At 39.0% G+C, this 13,674-nt stretch overlaps 1 protein-coding gene across 1 annotated transcript in view; it reads left to right on the forward strand.

Moving 5' to 3' along the window:
• Positions 1–13,674, forward strand: part of LOC127441993 (GPI-anchor transamidase-like) — a 48,430-nt gene that overhangs the window by 4,210 nt on the left and 30,546 nt on the right. Inside the window, exons 5-9 of the mRNA XM_051699619.1 lie at positions 1,930–2,041; positions 2,133–2,229; positions 7,520–7,637; positions 7,887–7,997; positions 12,304–12,476. Coding sequence (XP_051555579.1) covers positions 1,930–2,041; positions 2,133–2,229; positions 7,520–7,637; positions 7,887–7,997; positions 12,304–12,476 — 611 coding nt within the window. The remainder of the gene's footprint in view (positions 1–1,929; positions 2,042–2,132; positions 2,230–7,519; positions 7,638–7,886; positions 7,998–12,303; positions 12,477–13,674) is intronic.

The following is a 13,674-nucleotide window of genomic DNA, read 5'->3' on the forward strand; positions in this document are numbered from 1 at the left end:
TCTAAATGTCTAGTAGACTAGTCTGTCTTAAAGGGATAGTTCACCCAAAAATGAAAATTCTCTCATTATTTACTCACCCTCATGCCATCCCAGATGTGTATGACTTTCTTTCTTCTGCTGAACACAAACAAAGATTTTTAGAAGAATATTTCATATCTGTAGGTCCATACAATGCAAGTGAATGGTGACCAAAACTTTGAGTCCCAAAAATCACATTAAGGAAACATAAAAGCAAACCATAAGACTCCAGTGGTTAATCCCATATCTTCAGAAGTGATATGACAGACGTGGGTAAGAAACATATAAAAATATAAATTATTTTTTACTATCAATTTCAACTTTCACTTCCACATTCTTCTTTTGTTTTTGGCGATTCGCATTCTTTGTGCATATCGCCACCTACTGGGCAGGGAGGAGAATTTATTGATAAAAATGTCACTTAAATGTTGATCTGTTTCTCAAACACACCTGTCATATCACTCCTAAAGATTTGGATTTAACCACTGGAGTCTTATGGATTACTTTTTTGTTGCCTTTATGTGATTTCTTTGAGCTTTTGGAGTTCTGGTCAACATTTACTTGGATTGAATGGACCTTCAGAGCTGAGATATTCTTCTAAAAATCTTCATTTGTGTTCTGCAGAAGAAAAAAAAGTCATACACATCTGGGATGGCATGAGGGTGAGTAAATGATGAGAGAATTGTAATCTTTGGGTGAACTATCTCTTTAAGAAAACCCTGTATAATTAGTCACATGACCAGCAAATAATGATCAGACAAGGGGTGTTCACATAGGATGCGTTTTGCATTCAAAAACTACTGGACTGGGTGAAACCCAATGGAACAGATCTCAGTGTTCTTGATATGCATTTTTAAAAGTTGAACTATTTATAACATGACTCGTCTTAAAAATGCAATGCTCATTAAAGTCTGACAGTTATTGTGTTTAAATTGATTGAAAGCTGTGCTTTGATGGGTGTAGAGGTGGTGTTTAGAGACACACCTTGTTAGAGGGTTTCAACATGCTGGCAGACAAAACATATACTGTTACTGTTAGCTCGCTCAAGCGCACCACGCTGTCAGCAAAAACCCTCTCCGAGATGTTGTGTCTCTAAATTAATCCTCTATAAAACACCACTGCTCAGGTAACATAAAGGTGCACGCAGTAAAATTTGTCTTTTCTTGTTGTGGTGACAGCTAGCGGCATAGATGCAGCCTCACATGAAAACAGAAGTTCTCAGTTACCGATGTCATTGTAAAAATGTGCTATTCGTTATTCATTTGTACTGTGAGTGAAATCAGGTGTAATATTCAGCTGGTCATATGATCTCAACATGGCGGCGCTCATGAAAGTGCATCCAGCACCTTATGTAGAATAAAGCAGCCTTTTCTCTAAGACTGAAATGACTAGTCTTCATTTCATGTGAGTTTACATCATTTTAAACATATTTTTCAAATATACTTGAACTGTTAGTAGTTCTTTCGCAGTTAACAAAAAATAAAATACTGAGTGCACTTTAAAGCTAAAAGAAAGAAACAAATATAGATAAATTCACTAGTTGACCTCACAAATTGACTAGTCAGTTGTTGGATGACGACTAGTCGACCATCCTGACCCATCCCTCGAAGTGATCACACCCACTGGAGTGACTGCGTCCTCTTAATTGGCAACCGCAGTCTTATTGGAGGTATATAAGGTTTCTGTATTCTCTTCTTGGATGTTACACTTTAACGTGGAGTTGACAGTATTTAAAGAGAGAGAGTCACCACAAGTAGTAAGAGAGCAGTTGTAGAACATGTCCAAGAAATTACAAAGGTGAGAACTATGTCAAAAGTGTTTTATCACGATTAACTGACCTCTTCACTTGCTGTTTCAGCCTATTGCTTTGATTATATCCTATTTAAAAAGGCATTTATTTTTATATTTTAGGTCACAGTAGAGAATTTCCTGCGAGTCCTGACAGGACGGCTTCCCCCCAGCACCCCTCGATCCAAACGGCTGTTGTCAGATGATCGCAGCAACATTCTCATCTACCTGACAGGTGAGATCTCTGTGTTCCTAGAGAACACTTCGGCATTATTAACCTTTCCATTCCTTCCTTTGCCTAAATGTGTGAATCTGTGTTTTTACAGGTCATGGTGGAAATGGCTTCCTCAAGTTCCAAGATTCAGAGGAGATCAGCAACATGGAGCTGGCTGATGCCTTTGAGCAGATGTGGCAGAAGAGGAGGTAATTGGACACAAAAGCTTTACCTGTTGTTACTGGCAGAATTTATTTAGTATATACAAATATTCTAGCACATACAGTCTTAGTGACATCATCAGGAGTAGTGTTGCCTTGTGCTGAAAGATCTGGGCTGGTAACTAAAAGGTTGTAGGTTCTAACCCTGCAAGGGTTGATCCATGGCACACTTGATCAAGACACTGAACCTCAGGGAAGTCCAGTGGGATTGTCCCTGTTATAAGTGAACTGTAAGGCTTTGTTCACATTGCAGGGAAAATGTGTTTGTTTTTTTTCCCTCAAATTCCATTTTTTTAGATTGACTGTTCAAACTGCAAGTTATATGTGGCCAGATCTGTTGTCACTTGAGTCGCTTTTGCTAGCATATCCACATTAGTTGTAATAGTAACAGTGCAAACTTACATATGTTTACCATATGTGAGAGTTTAGTGGTGGATGTTTTGCCATTGATTATGATTTTTTCATACAAGATTTCTCCCCAATTTGGAATGCCCAATTCTCAATGCGTCTGTCCTTAAATCCTCGTGGTGGCGTAGTGACTCGCCTCAATCCGGGTGGCAGAGGACGAATCTCAGTTGCCTCCGCGTCTGAGACCGTCAATACACGCATCTTATCACCTGGCTTGTTGAGCGCGTTACCGCGGAGACCTAGCGCATGTGGAGGCTTCACATTATTCTCCGCGGCATCCACGCACAACTCACCATGCGCCCCACCGAGAGTGAGAACCACATTATGGCGACCACAAGGAGGTTAACCCAATGTGACTCTACCCACCCTAGCAACAGGGCCAGCTGGTTGCTTGGGAAGCCTGACTGGAGTCACTCAGCACGCCCTGGATTCGAACTTGCGACTCTTTACTTGCTGAGCTACCCAGGCCCTCTGCCATTGATTATGATTTTAATGAGGTGCACATTCGTCACAGGCAACGGATTAAAAAATGGGAGAGGTGTCATATGCAACGTTTATAGCTGCTTTGTGTTGTCAACTGTCCCATTTTGGACGTCCTGTATTTTTTGGCCAAAATTATAATGTCCCATACGGGATGCCTATTGTCCTGTATTTTAGCGGGCAGCGTAACGTCCCGCATTGAAGGCTTTTTGTTCCATATTGAAGCGGAAAACTTCTCAAAGGGGACACGGTCAGATGGTGACCCGTATTCGTGTGAGACATTTAATACCGTATCATATTGTGGTGGCTTGCAAACAGTGTGTGTTACTACACCTTGGCGCATCTCTTTGGGTGGGTAAAGCCAATGTCTGTTTTGTTGTATAAGAGGTTTGCACTGCTTTGACTGTCCTGTATGACGTTCCATTCAGAAGTGATCATCCCTTTGCCCAGTTTCCCTCAAAGACTTTACCTTCCACTGTCAGAGCTTCAGAGTGCTGAAAGGTGTAATAAAACAGTGATTTTGAACTTTTGAAATGTTGAAAATTCTGTTTGTAACGATCCTACAGCATGGCCATAATGATTGTTTTCCCTTCAAAGTGCCCTGTGAAGGCATCATTAATGCCATTTGGAACGCAGTACTGTATATGTCTTCTTGTGCAAAACCTGACACAACAACAGGTCGCGCACAAAAAATTACAAATAAAACACACAAACTCCGATCTGACCGTTCAGACAGAGATGCATTAACAAAAATCTGATTTTAATCGGACTTCAAACCACCTACCAATGTGGATTGGATCAAAATTGTAAAAATCAGATTGTATGTGTTTTTGTCCTGTTCAGACTACAAAAATTGAAACGGCTAAAAAAATATATTTTTCTGCCCGTGTGAACATAGCCTAAGTTACTATGTAGAACCCATTTAACGGATGGTACTTCTATCCCTCACAGACTCATTGCCAGTCGCATCAAATTAAATACTCTGACTAGGGTCCAAGTCATCTTACATTAACATTGTCTCCGTTGTTTATAATACTAAAGAGGGCCTTCAAGCGTGACAAAATGAGGCTTCGTTCACATTAATCCTGAAAAATCTGTTTTCAAAATGCTCTCCATCTACACTGCTGTTTTCAAGTGTTTTCCAAAAGTTGTTGGTCCACACTTCCGAAAACGCTTAAATCCTCTTACTGCATATGCAAAAAATAAAATAAAATATGTACAAGGCGTGGACCTTCGTCATTTCCATGTACGGTCTGAAACGCAGTTGTTCTCGTGTTCCGTCACTGGACAGCAATTCTGAGTATTGTGAACTTCCCGTTGCCTTTGAAGAAATGCAGTGTGAAGGTTGTACAAAGTAACATTTATCTTTAACAATGCTATCAAAGTGGATAACAAGCACAACAATGCCGCTACAATGTGGGATGCCATCTTGATTATTTTGGGTTGAATGGATCATGACTGCTTCACATGATAACAAATACATCATCGTTTTCGAAAATCGAAGTTTTCCATGTCCACACTACAACGCAAGGCAACGTTTTCAAATGTATCCGCTTGACTGAGTTGAGTTTTGTTAACCTTCTGAGACCCCGTGTCCAAATGTGTAGACATTAAATTTGGATCGCTATAGGCTATGCAAAAATTAAAATTCATATAAACTGACTGATGTCAGTTCAGGAGACTCTAGGCTGTCATTAAAGTGTTAAACAACATGGTGCCAATCTCAGTGGAGTTTGTCCTTGAGAGAAACGGCAAGAAAACTACATCTGGTAAGAAACCTAATTAAGTTTTTACATTAAAACCTGTTTGAGTCAAAATATTAGTCTCTAGTTTCATCTGATATGCCATTTAAATTTTTTTATAGATTTATCGCGAAATGGCACGCTGTTAAACACAATGACTATGTATGTGGACTATAGGCTCATTTTCCTTAAAATATCCTTTATTCACTGTGCATTAACACCCTGAGAAAAATAGTTTTGCTTTCAGAGGCTTTATGGAATTAGGTTGAGAGTAAGATTTCAAATTGTTCTGAGACCAGTGCAGACAGACAGCACACTGTAGGTTAAGTCATTCACTAAATAGGGAGCAAGGGAGCAGCTAAATGCATTCACTCTTAAAATCCATCCAAAATTTAATTTCAGGCTGCAGATGATGTTTGGACCACTAAACATGTTTGGTAGACATGGGACAATGGTAATCAGTACTTAGATTCAGAATTTATAATGTAGAATTTTATTTTAACATGGTTGGCAGTAATTGGATGGTGGTGGACATTACTTTAAATCAGAATTAATTATGCTAATTTCTGATGTAAAGTCTGTAACGTCTCAAAAACATGAAAAGCCAAAACTCCTGGAAACATAAACAATTTTATGAAAGAAATCTGACTTTCTATAGCTTGGTATTATTTAGAATTTCACAACTTTGTCCCGCTGTCCGCATATATGGAAATACATTTTTAGGAAAACTATTTGGTCTAAAAAAAATATTTTATTTGCATGTTTCTTAGGGGCGACTAGTTATAAATCAAAAAGGGGAATGAAAAATGCACACAGCAGCCACGCGGGGGTCTCAGGAGGTTAACTTTATGCAAATGAGCAGTGATGGGATGTGGTGACTGCCAATGGGAGTGAAGACAGTGTGTCCACTCTAGTCTGTTCATTTTTAGCATCAACAAAACTGTTTTGTTTTGTTGTCAAATTAGTATGACATCTTATTTTTCCCTGTAATACATCCATTTACGTTCAGACTTTCAAAAGCAATGGCCAGTTGTGCGAAAGTTATTCATGCTGCAATGCAGGCTGGGTGTCTTCATAGTACTTAACTTAAAGGGATAGTTCAACCAAAACTGAAAATTCTCTCATCATTTACTCACCCTTATACTATCCCAGATGTGTATGACTTTCTTTCTTCTGCTGAACACAAATAAAGATTTGTAGAAGAATATTTCATCTCTGTAGGTCCATACAATTCAAGTGAATGGTACCAAAATGTTGAAGCTCAAAAAGCACGTAAAGACAGCATAAAAGTAATCCATAAAACTCCAGTGGTTAAATCCATATCTTTTAAAGAGATATGATAGGTGTGGGTGAGAAACAGATCAATATTTAAGTCCTTTTTTTACTATCACTCTCCACTTTCACATTCTTTTTCTTCGTGCATATCGCCACCTACTGGGCAGAGAGGAGAATTTATGGTAAAAACATACTTCAATATTGACCTGTTTCTCACCCACACTTATCATATTGCTTCTGAAGATACAGATTTAACCACTGGAGACTTATGGTTTACTTTTATGTTGCGTTTATGTGCATTTTAGGGCATCAAAATTGGCACCCATTCACTTGCATTGTGAGGATCTACAGAGCTGAAATACTGTTCTAAAAATCTTCGTTTGTGTTCAGCAGAAGAAAGAAAGTCATGCACATCTGGGCTGGCATGAAAGTGAGTAAATGAGAGAATTTTCATTTTTGGGCGAACTAACCATTTAATGAAGTAAGTATGCATTTCTTAACACAAAATACAGGTTTTCCTGACATAACATTTTAAAATGAAGTCAGTGCAACTGGGTTACAGTACATTATTTAATAAAAACCAAAAAAATGTAAAACATGTTTCGCAACAATCTCAATACAATAATAGTTTGTATAAAATGGTGAATTTGTAAGATATCATGCGACTTGGCTTGTACAAAAAAAAAGGTATTCCCATAGAGACCTACCAATCAACAAACAAAGTGTACACTTACAATTTCCAAACATGCAGTAACTGTCATCAAACACAACATGCAGCATCTAGTCTAGTCTTCATTTTGTGGCTCTTTCACTTCATCAGCCTAATGTATAAATTGTGTGTTATAAATACTCTAATAGTGTGTTTAGGTTCCAGCGCTCTGTAAATATTGTGGGAGGCTGATGTGAGGGACAATGAGCACTTCCTATCTTCCTGTAGAGCAATACTGCACAGGATGTTTTGTGCTGTCAGTGTGGTAATTGCAGGCTTGATCCAATAAATTAATGAAGCCCCATTTGTGCTCCATTGCTCCACCATTACATCTTAGCTTCATGCGATCCAAGTGCGTGCGCTCTCTCTCTCTCATCTGAGACAGCCAGAAGTGGTTTCTAATTTTTATTATATATTTTTGTGGAGCATTAATGGGAGCTGGGTTCTTGGTTACTGTGGCAACCGCTTGCAGAGGAGTACTGTGTTTGTTCGTATAGCGAGCAGGGCTCTGATGGCCTCAATGCAGGTCAAAGATGCCTCATATCACTCCAGAACCGGCTTTAATTGCATAGATATTATACTGAACAGTTATACAAGGAAAAGCCCATTTGATTTTAGATTAATGAAAACAACTGCTGCTAAAACTGAGCTCTTTTCTCTGCAGGTACAACGAGCTGCTGTTCATTATAGACACCTGCCAGGGGGCCTCCATGTATGAGAGGTTTTACTCGCCCAACCTCATGGCCCTGGCCAGCAGCCAAGTGGGGGAGGACTCCCTCTCAGTGAGTTGAACCTTACTTGATCTGCTACACATCTGTCATTTTATCTGCTGAACGGGCAGTACAGTTTTTAGTACCTTTTGTGATATGAAGCAGTCTAAAGGCAGTCTATTTCCTGGAAATAATTTATGTAACTTATGTATGCTTGGAAAATGTGTGTTTTACTCTGTGTGTAATGCTGAGGGCTATTAAATTGATTAAGGACATTAAGAAGAGGGATATTGGTTCATCTGTATTGTTTTGTCCGTACAGCATCAGCCAGACTTGGCTATAGGGGTCCACTTGATGGACAAGTACACCTTCTACTTACTAAAATTCCTGGAGGAAGTCCATCCTGCTAGCCAAGCCAACATGAATGATCTGGTAAGTGTGTGTGTGTGTGTGTGTGTGTGTGTGTGTGTGTGTCTGTCTAAGACTGTTTCATAAGACATAGATGCTGGCCTATTAATTCCCAAGCTTTGTATTGTAAGTCCAATGTCATAAATGGACAACAGTTTCTCTTGTCCACAGTGATGGTATGATGTGAACTTAAAAAGCTGCAGTCACAAAGACGTCCTGTCACCTCAGATGAAAAGAAAGGCAGTTCTCTTAACATGCCACTTTAAACAGAGTGGCTAATACTGGTGTAGGTCAAACAGCTTTGAAACAGTCAGGAGGCAGACCTTTTATCTGAAGGCCTGGATGAGCTTGAGTTTCTCTCCCATTCATCTCACTGGCTCGAGTCTCACTAACTCCCACAATCCATTTTGATCTCTCCTGCCCTCCATATCCTCTTCTCTTGGCACAGTGCTTCCCAGATCAAACAGGTCCAACAAATGCCTTTTTATTTCTGCTGCTTTTTGTTCCCTGCACTCTCTCCATTCTGTTGGATTAGCAGTGTTATTATGGAGTTCCCATGGGAGAGAGAGGTTTTAATCCTGATAGAAATGGGCCACTTGATCTGTCTCACTCCTATCAGAAAGATTGCTCAGTGACTGAGTTGTCTGTCAGTGTGCACTGAGTTGTGCAACGAGATTAAACTGTTCTCCAATCAAAGGTTCCTTTTGCCTAATTCTAAAATTGCTTAGTATGCATCAAGTATGCACTTAAGAAATGTTTCCTCTTGCCTCCAATTTGCCTCCAGCTGAGCACTTGATGTTTAGAAATATAACTTGGTGTCAAGGGGAGAGAATAACGAATTGCCCTTTTTTATTGTTTGTAAGTGAGCAGTCTCACTTTAAATGGTGGTGAGTTTATGTTTAATTAGGCTGAAGTCTGAATCATGAAATTGTGATGTTTTAGTTTACAGCTAGGCATTCTTTTTCTAAGGATGATTTATGGAATGGTTTGAAATAGGAAGAACAGGAACGCCCAAACAAAAACACAAGCTAAACATGCTATTTAATCTTCATGTTTGTGGAAGCTGCAGTAGTTTACGATTTTCAAATTATTCACCATACTCATTCAAGTATTTTCAAAGGACCTCTTTATCATGTTTTGTTAAATAGAATTTAATTGCATTGCATAGTCAGTGTAATGAACCTCTTTAGGCATTATAATAGTTATATGCACTCTCTGAGCACTTTATTAGGAACACCTGTACACCTACTTATTCATGTGCTTATTTAATCAGCCAATTGTGTGGCAGCAGTGCAGTGCATAAAATCATGCAGATACGGGTCAGGAGCTATAGTTAATGTTCACATCAACCATCAGAATGGGGAAAAATGTGATCTCAGTGATTTGGACCGTGGCATGATTGTTGGTGCCAGACGGGCTGGTTTGAGTATTTCTGTAACTGCTGATCTCCTGGAATTTTCATTCACAACAGACTCTAGTGTTTACTCAGAATGGTGCCAAAAAGAAAAAACATCCAGTGAGTGGCAGTTCTGAAATGGTCAGACTGGTTCTAGCTGACAGAAAGGCTATGGTAACTGAGATAACCACTCTGTACGATTGTAGTGAGCAGAATAGCATCTGAGAATGCACAACACGTCGAACCTTGAGACAGATGTGCTACAACAGCAGAAGACCACGTCAGGCACTTTATTAGGACCATAGTGTTCCTAATAAAGTGTTCAGTGAGTGTATATTGGCATTTGTACAGTGCTGCAGACTAGGCCTACATTAAACAACTGGTGTAGCTTTTACGTCTCTCTGCAGACCTAAAAATACTGCAGGTGGGCTGGATTGGGTCTTAAAATATTTGATCCCAAGGTCATGCTAAAAAAGATTATATTAGAGCTTGGAGTGGATTAAAGAGAAAATATTCTAAATATAGATGTATGTTTTTATGATGGCTCAAACCTGATGGGACAGACAGTGAAACAAATGCTTAATCTTTGGAATGGAAAAAAATAGGCAATAAGAGGAACATTTTAAAGGCAACATAATGTGAAATAAAAATGTTGCTTGATCTTTTGAGAGTTCATTGTAATATGAAAACATACTGGAACTTTCAGACCTAAAAACATCCTCCCCAGTCCAAAAAGAGCCTTTATTGAAGCTAACCTGAAAAAATGGCTTGTTCTGAAATAGAGCGTAAAAGTTCCCACTTTTTCAGCCGTCTTGGAAGTATTTTTCCCATTCATTTTTTCATAGGGATTTTAGAAAGTCCTTCATAAAAGAGTTCTATCCCATTAACACAAACCAATCAGCTCTGAGGTGACATTACATTCCAAACTTTGATTTGAAGCAAAAAAGTAATCAGACAAAAATAAAAAGTTACAATACTGTGTACTTTACAAGTACTACAATTTCATGAAGCTTTGCGAATGACATAATCGAATTACAAGCGATGGAAAAATATAAAAAATATATTTAAAGTTGTTTATTTTAACTATTGAATCAATATATTTAAAGTATATTGCAAAATATTCAGATAATTTTGCAATATACAAATACATAAGTAGTTTGAGAGTTGAGAGACGACTCGATTGTGTCATTCGCAGTGTGTCATGAAAGTGGGCGGTTGTTGCAGAGCTCTTTTGGCACACTTTATTTGCTGCGATTATCTGATTGATGGATCGTTTTCCTTCAGGATCATGTGTAGTATAGCTCTTCAAGATTTTTGAATCATGAATTTGAAATAATGCGGACTGATGACTTCAACAGAAGCATAAACCATCGATTAACAACCTCCGAGCTCATGGTAGGTCGGTCTTTAAAGATTCTACAAGTTATCGTTAATAATCATTTCCCCTATGAAAAAAAATGAATAGGATTTTTACTTCTGGAACCAGACTGTTGTGCTATATTGAATTTCTGACGTTAGAAACCTGAAAACATTTACGAATTAAGCCTTAACAAAGTCTTTCTAGCAAGTCGGTCCACTGTTGTCCATCTTTAGATCGCTCTCGGGAAGCTATTTCCAGTCATGTCTGTGAAGCTCCTATCTGCTTGAATGAGGGAACACAGAAATCTCAAAAACGGTTGGTTAAGTTTACGATCAAAGGACATATTTCAAATCAGCAGTAAAATCTGACAACACTGGTATCATAAATTGTGCTTACCTCAGATTACGCTAAAAAATGAAATTTTCCCTGCTTGTATAGCTAATAGTTCTCGAGTTGATTGACAGGCGATGTATGTATCTAAAATGTGATTGGCTCTTTTACCTGTAAGTCAGGACTTCCTTTTTACATCTGTTGAGTGATGGGTGTTCCAATTTCTCCCATTCATTTAATTGAAGTGGCCCATCTCTGCTAAATAGTCTCTGGCTTTAATGAACCTAATTAGTGTTCTCAGCCCGTTCAGTTACAGTGAAGTAAAAAGGAGGAAACAGGATAGATTCTATTATTCCTAACACCAGAACCAGAAGAACTAACTAATCTTAACAAAGTGTCAAATGTGTGAAGTTTGTCAAACCTTTTGCTGTTCCTGGATGTGTGTAGCACCTGCTGCTCTGCATATCCTTCAACCCCAACTTTAGAAACAAGCAGCTGAAGTTTATAAGGCCCCTGGTTATTTAGTCCGACTTTTACAGTTTGTGCGACACATTTAAGCGCGTATTGTTTTGTGAATGTCACAATATAATGCAGGCATTGCAAAGAGACTGTTATTGAAGGAGGGGCAATGCAAACAATATTAGACCCGACAGTAAACCCGGAGCAAAGAACTATTACACATTTCACATGTGAAGAGGATATTTAGATAAAAGAGAGTGGGTTGAAAAAGGTCATGAATTATAATTGACTAACATTATATGTGGAGCTCAGGGAAAAAACATTTATGATGAACCCTTTAAATGTATTATTCCCATAATTTGAAAATGCTAAAAATATAAAGAACAGTAATGTAAAACTCACATCTAGTTAATCAGCCAGTTTTATCAGCAGTAGCTGTTGTTGTTACTGGTTTAATTTCAATGTCTGTGTTTCAAGACTATTTTCATTAATTTTCAGTGACTATCCTTGTAAGAATTCACAAGACCACATATTAATACCACTTCCGTGCTAATGCCCTAGCTGGATGTGCATACAGTAGACAACTGTTATTAAAATGCTAATGATTTTGTTCAATTTTTCTTTGTGTTCATTTATGAAGGCTTGCAGTTCTATCAAGCTGCACAAACATTCGTGAATGAACGCACTCTCATTTCTTGGCAACCAGCAATTAACGGTTGTCTCTTTGGTTGTTTTTCTCTCACCCGTTTGATTAACAAAGAGTGAAATGTGTGTCTGTGTTTTAGTTTAAGGTATGCCCACAGAGTCAGTGTGTGTCCACACCAGGCCACCGTACTGACCTGTTCCAGAGAGATCCAGGGAGCGTCCTCATCACGGACTTCTTTGGGAGTGTCCGCAAAGTGGAGATCACCAAGGAAACCATCAATCTGACATCCCCTATTGAGCAGCCAATAGAGAGGTAAGGTGAACATGTTTATTTTCCTAAATTATTCTAAACATTTTGCTTTTGTAATCATTGACAGCATTATGTAAGGAATAATGGATGACGGTCCGTTGAATTATTGAAAAATAATGCACACCCGAGCTGGTAATGAGGTCACGATGCGCAGCGGAGTGTGTATTATTTTTCAATAATTCAATGGGCTGGAGTCAATTATTCCACTTATACCACGGTTACACACCTTAAGACATCGTCCCTAAAACGCTCTTGTGTTTGGAACTACTTTCTTCCGCCACGGTTTCAGCGTCTTGCTCTGATACATTTCAAGTCTTCGTTGTTAGTTTGAAAACATCACTTTAGAACTAGCAACAGAGGATAGTGAGGCTAGCGCTGCTTTCCTGGAGCACTTACTGGAGGAATGAGGTAGTGCTTTTGTGCGTGTGTGTGTGTGAGAGTAAGTGTGAGTTTGTTTTTGAGGGATCGAAAGAGAGAAGCTCAGAAACTGAGAGAGATCGCCTGTTGGATTACCTTTATTTGTTGCAGCTCTCGTCAGAAGTAACATTGCTTCAGAATCGGCAAGATGTAAGTTTAAGCACTTCTCAGCAGCAGCGAGTGTTGCCATATTTAGATGTAAACCTTAACAACTGTTTTCAACCCTACTGAGATGCTGGTGACTGACATGACGGCTCTATTTCTCGCTCTCGAGTAAGTGTGTGCATAATGCGTATATGTATGTGTGTCCACGTGTGTATGAGAGAGTTTAAGAGAGGGAGAGGGGGAGCGTGAGGGTGTTTCCCCACAGATATTTCAGATAATATAGAAACTGTTGTATTGATCAAGTGTATCTAGCTTTGATACAGCTCAAGCCTTTGTTGCTAGTTCGAAAACGTCACTTTAGAACTAGCAACAGCTTTTCGGCAATGGAGTAACAAGGTAGTGTGTGTGTGTGCACGGGCAAAAAAGAGGGGGAGGGGTAGCGCCGTGCTTTCCATTATAGCTATGTGAGGCTGATTAGACACATAGCCGTGCGTTTACTTGAAAAATAATTGCACACCTTAGAACGTCCGTCAACCAATCAGAATCAAGCATTCAACAGACCCGTGGTATAAGTAATATTATACCACGGGTCTGTTAAATGCTTGATTCTGATTGGTTGATGGACGTTCTACGGTGTGCAATTATTTTTCAAATAGCAACAGTTAGGGGCCTGGGTAGC

Source organism: Myxocyprinus asiaticus, chromosome 6 (genome assembly GCF_019703515.2).
Source record: "Myxocyprinus asiaticus isolate MX2 ecotype Aquarium Trade chromosome 6, UBuf_Myxa_2, whole genome shotgun sequence".
Lineage (NCBI taxonomy): Eukaryota > Metazoa > Chordata > Actinopteri > Cypriniformes > Catostomidae > Myxocyprinus > Myxocyprinus asiaticus.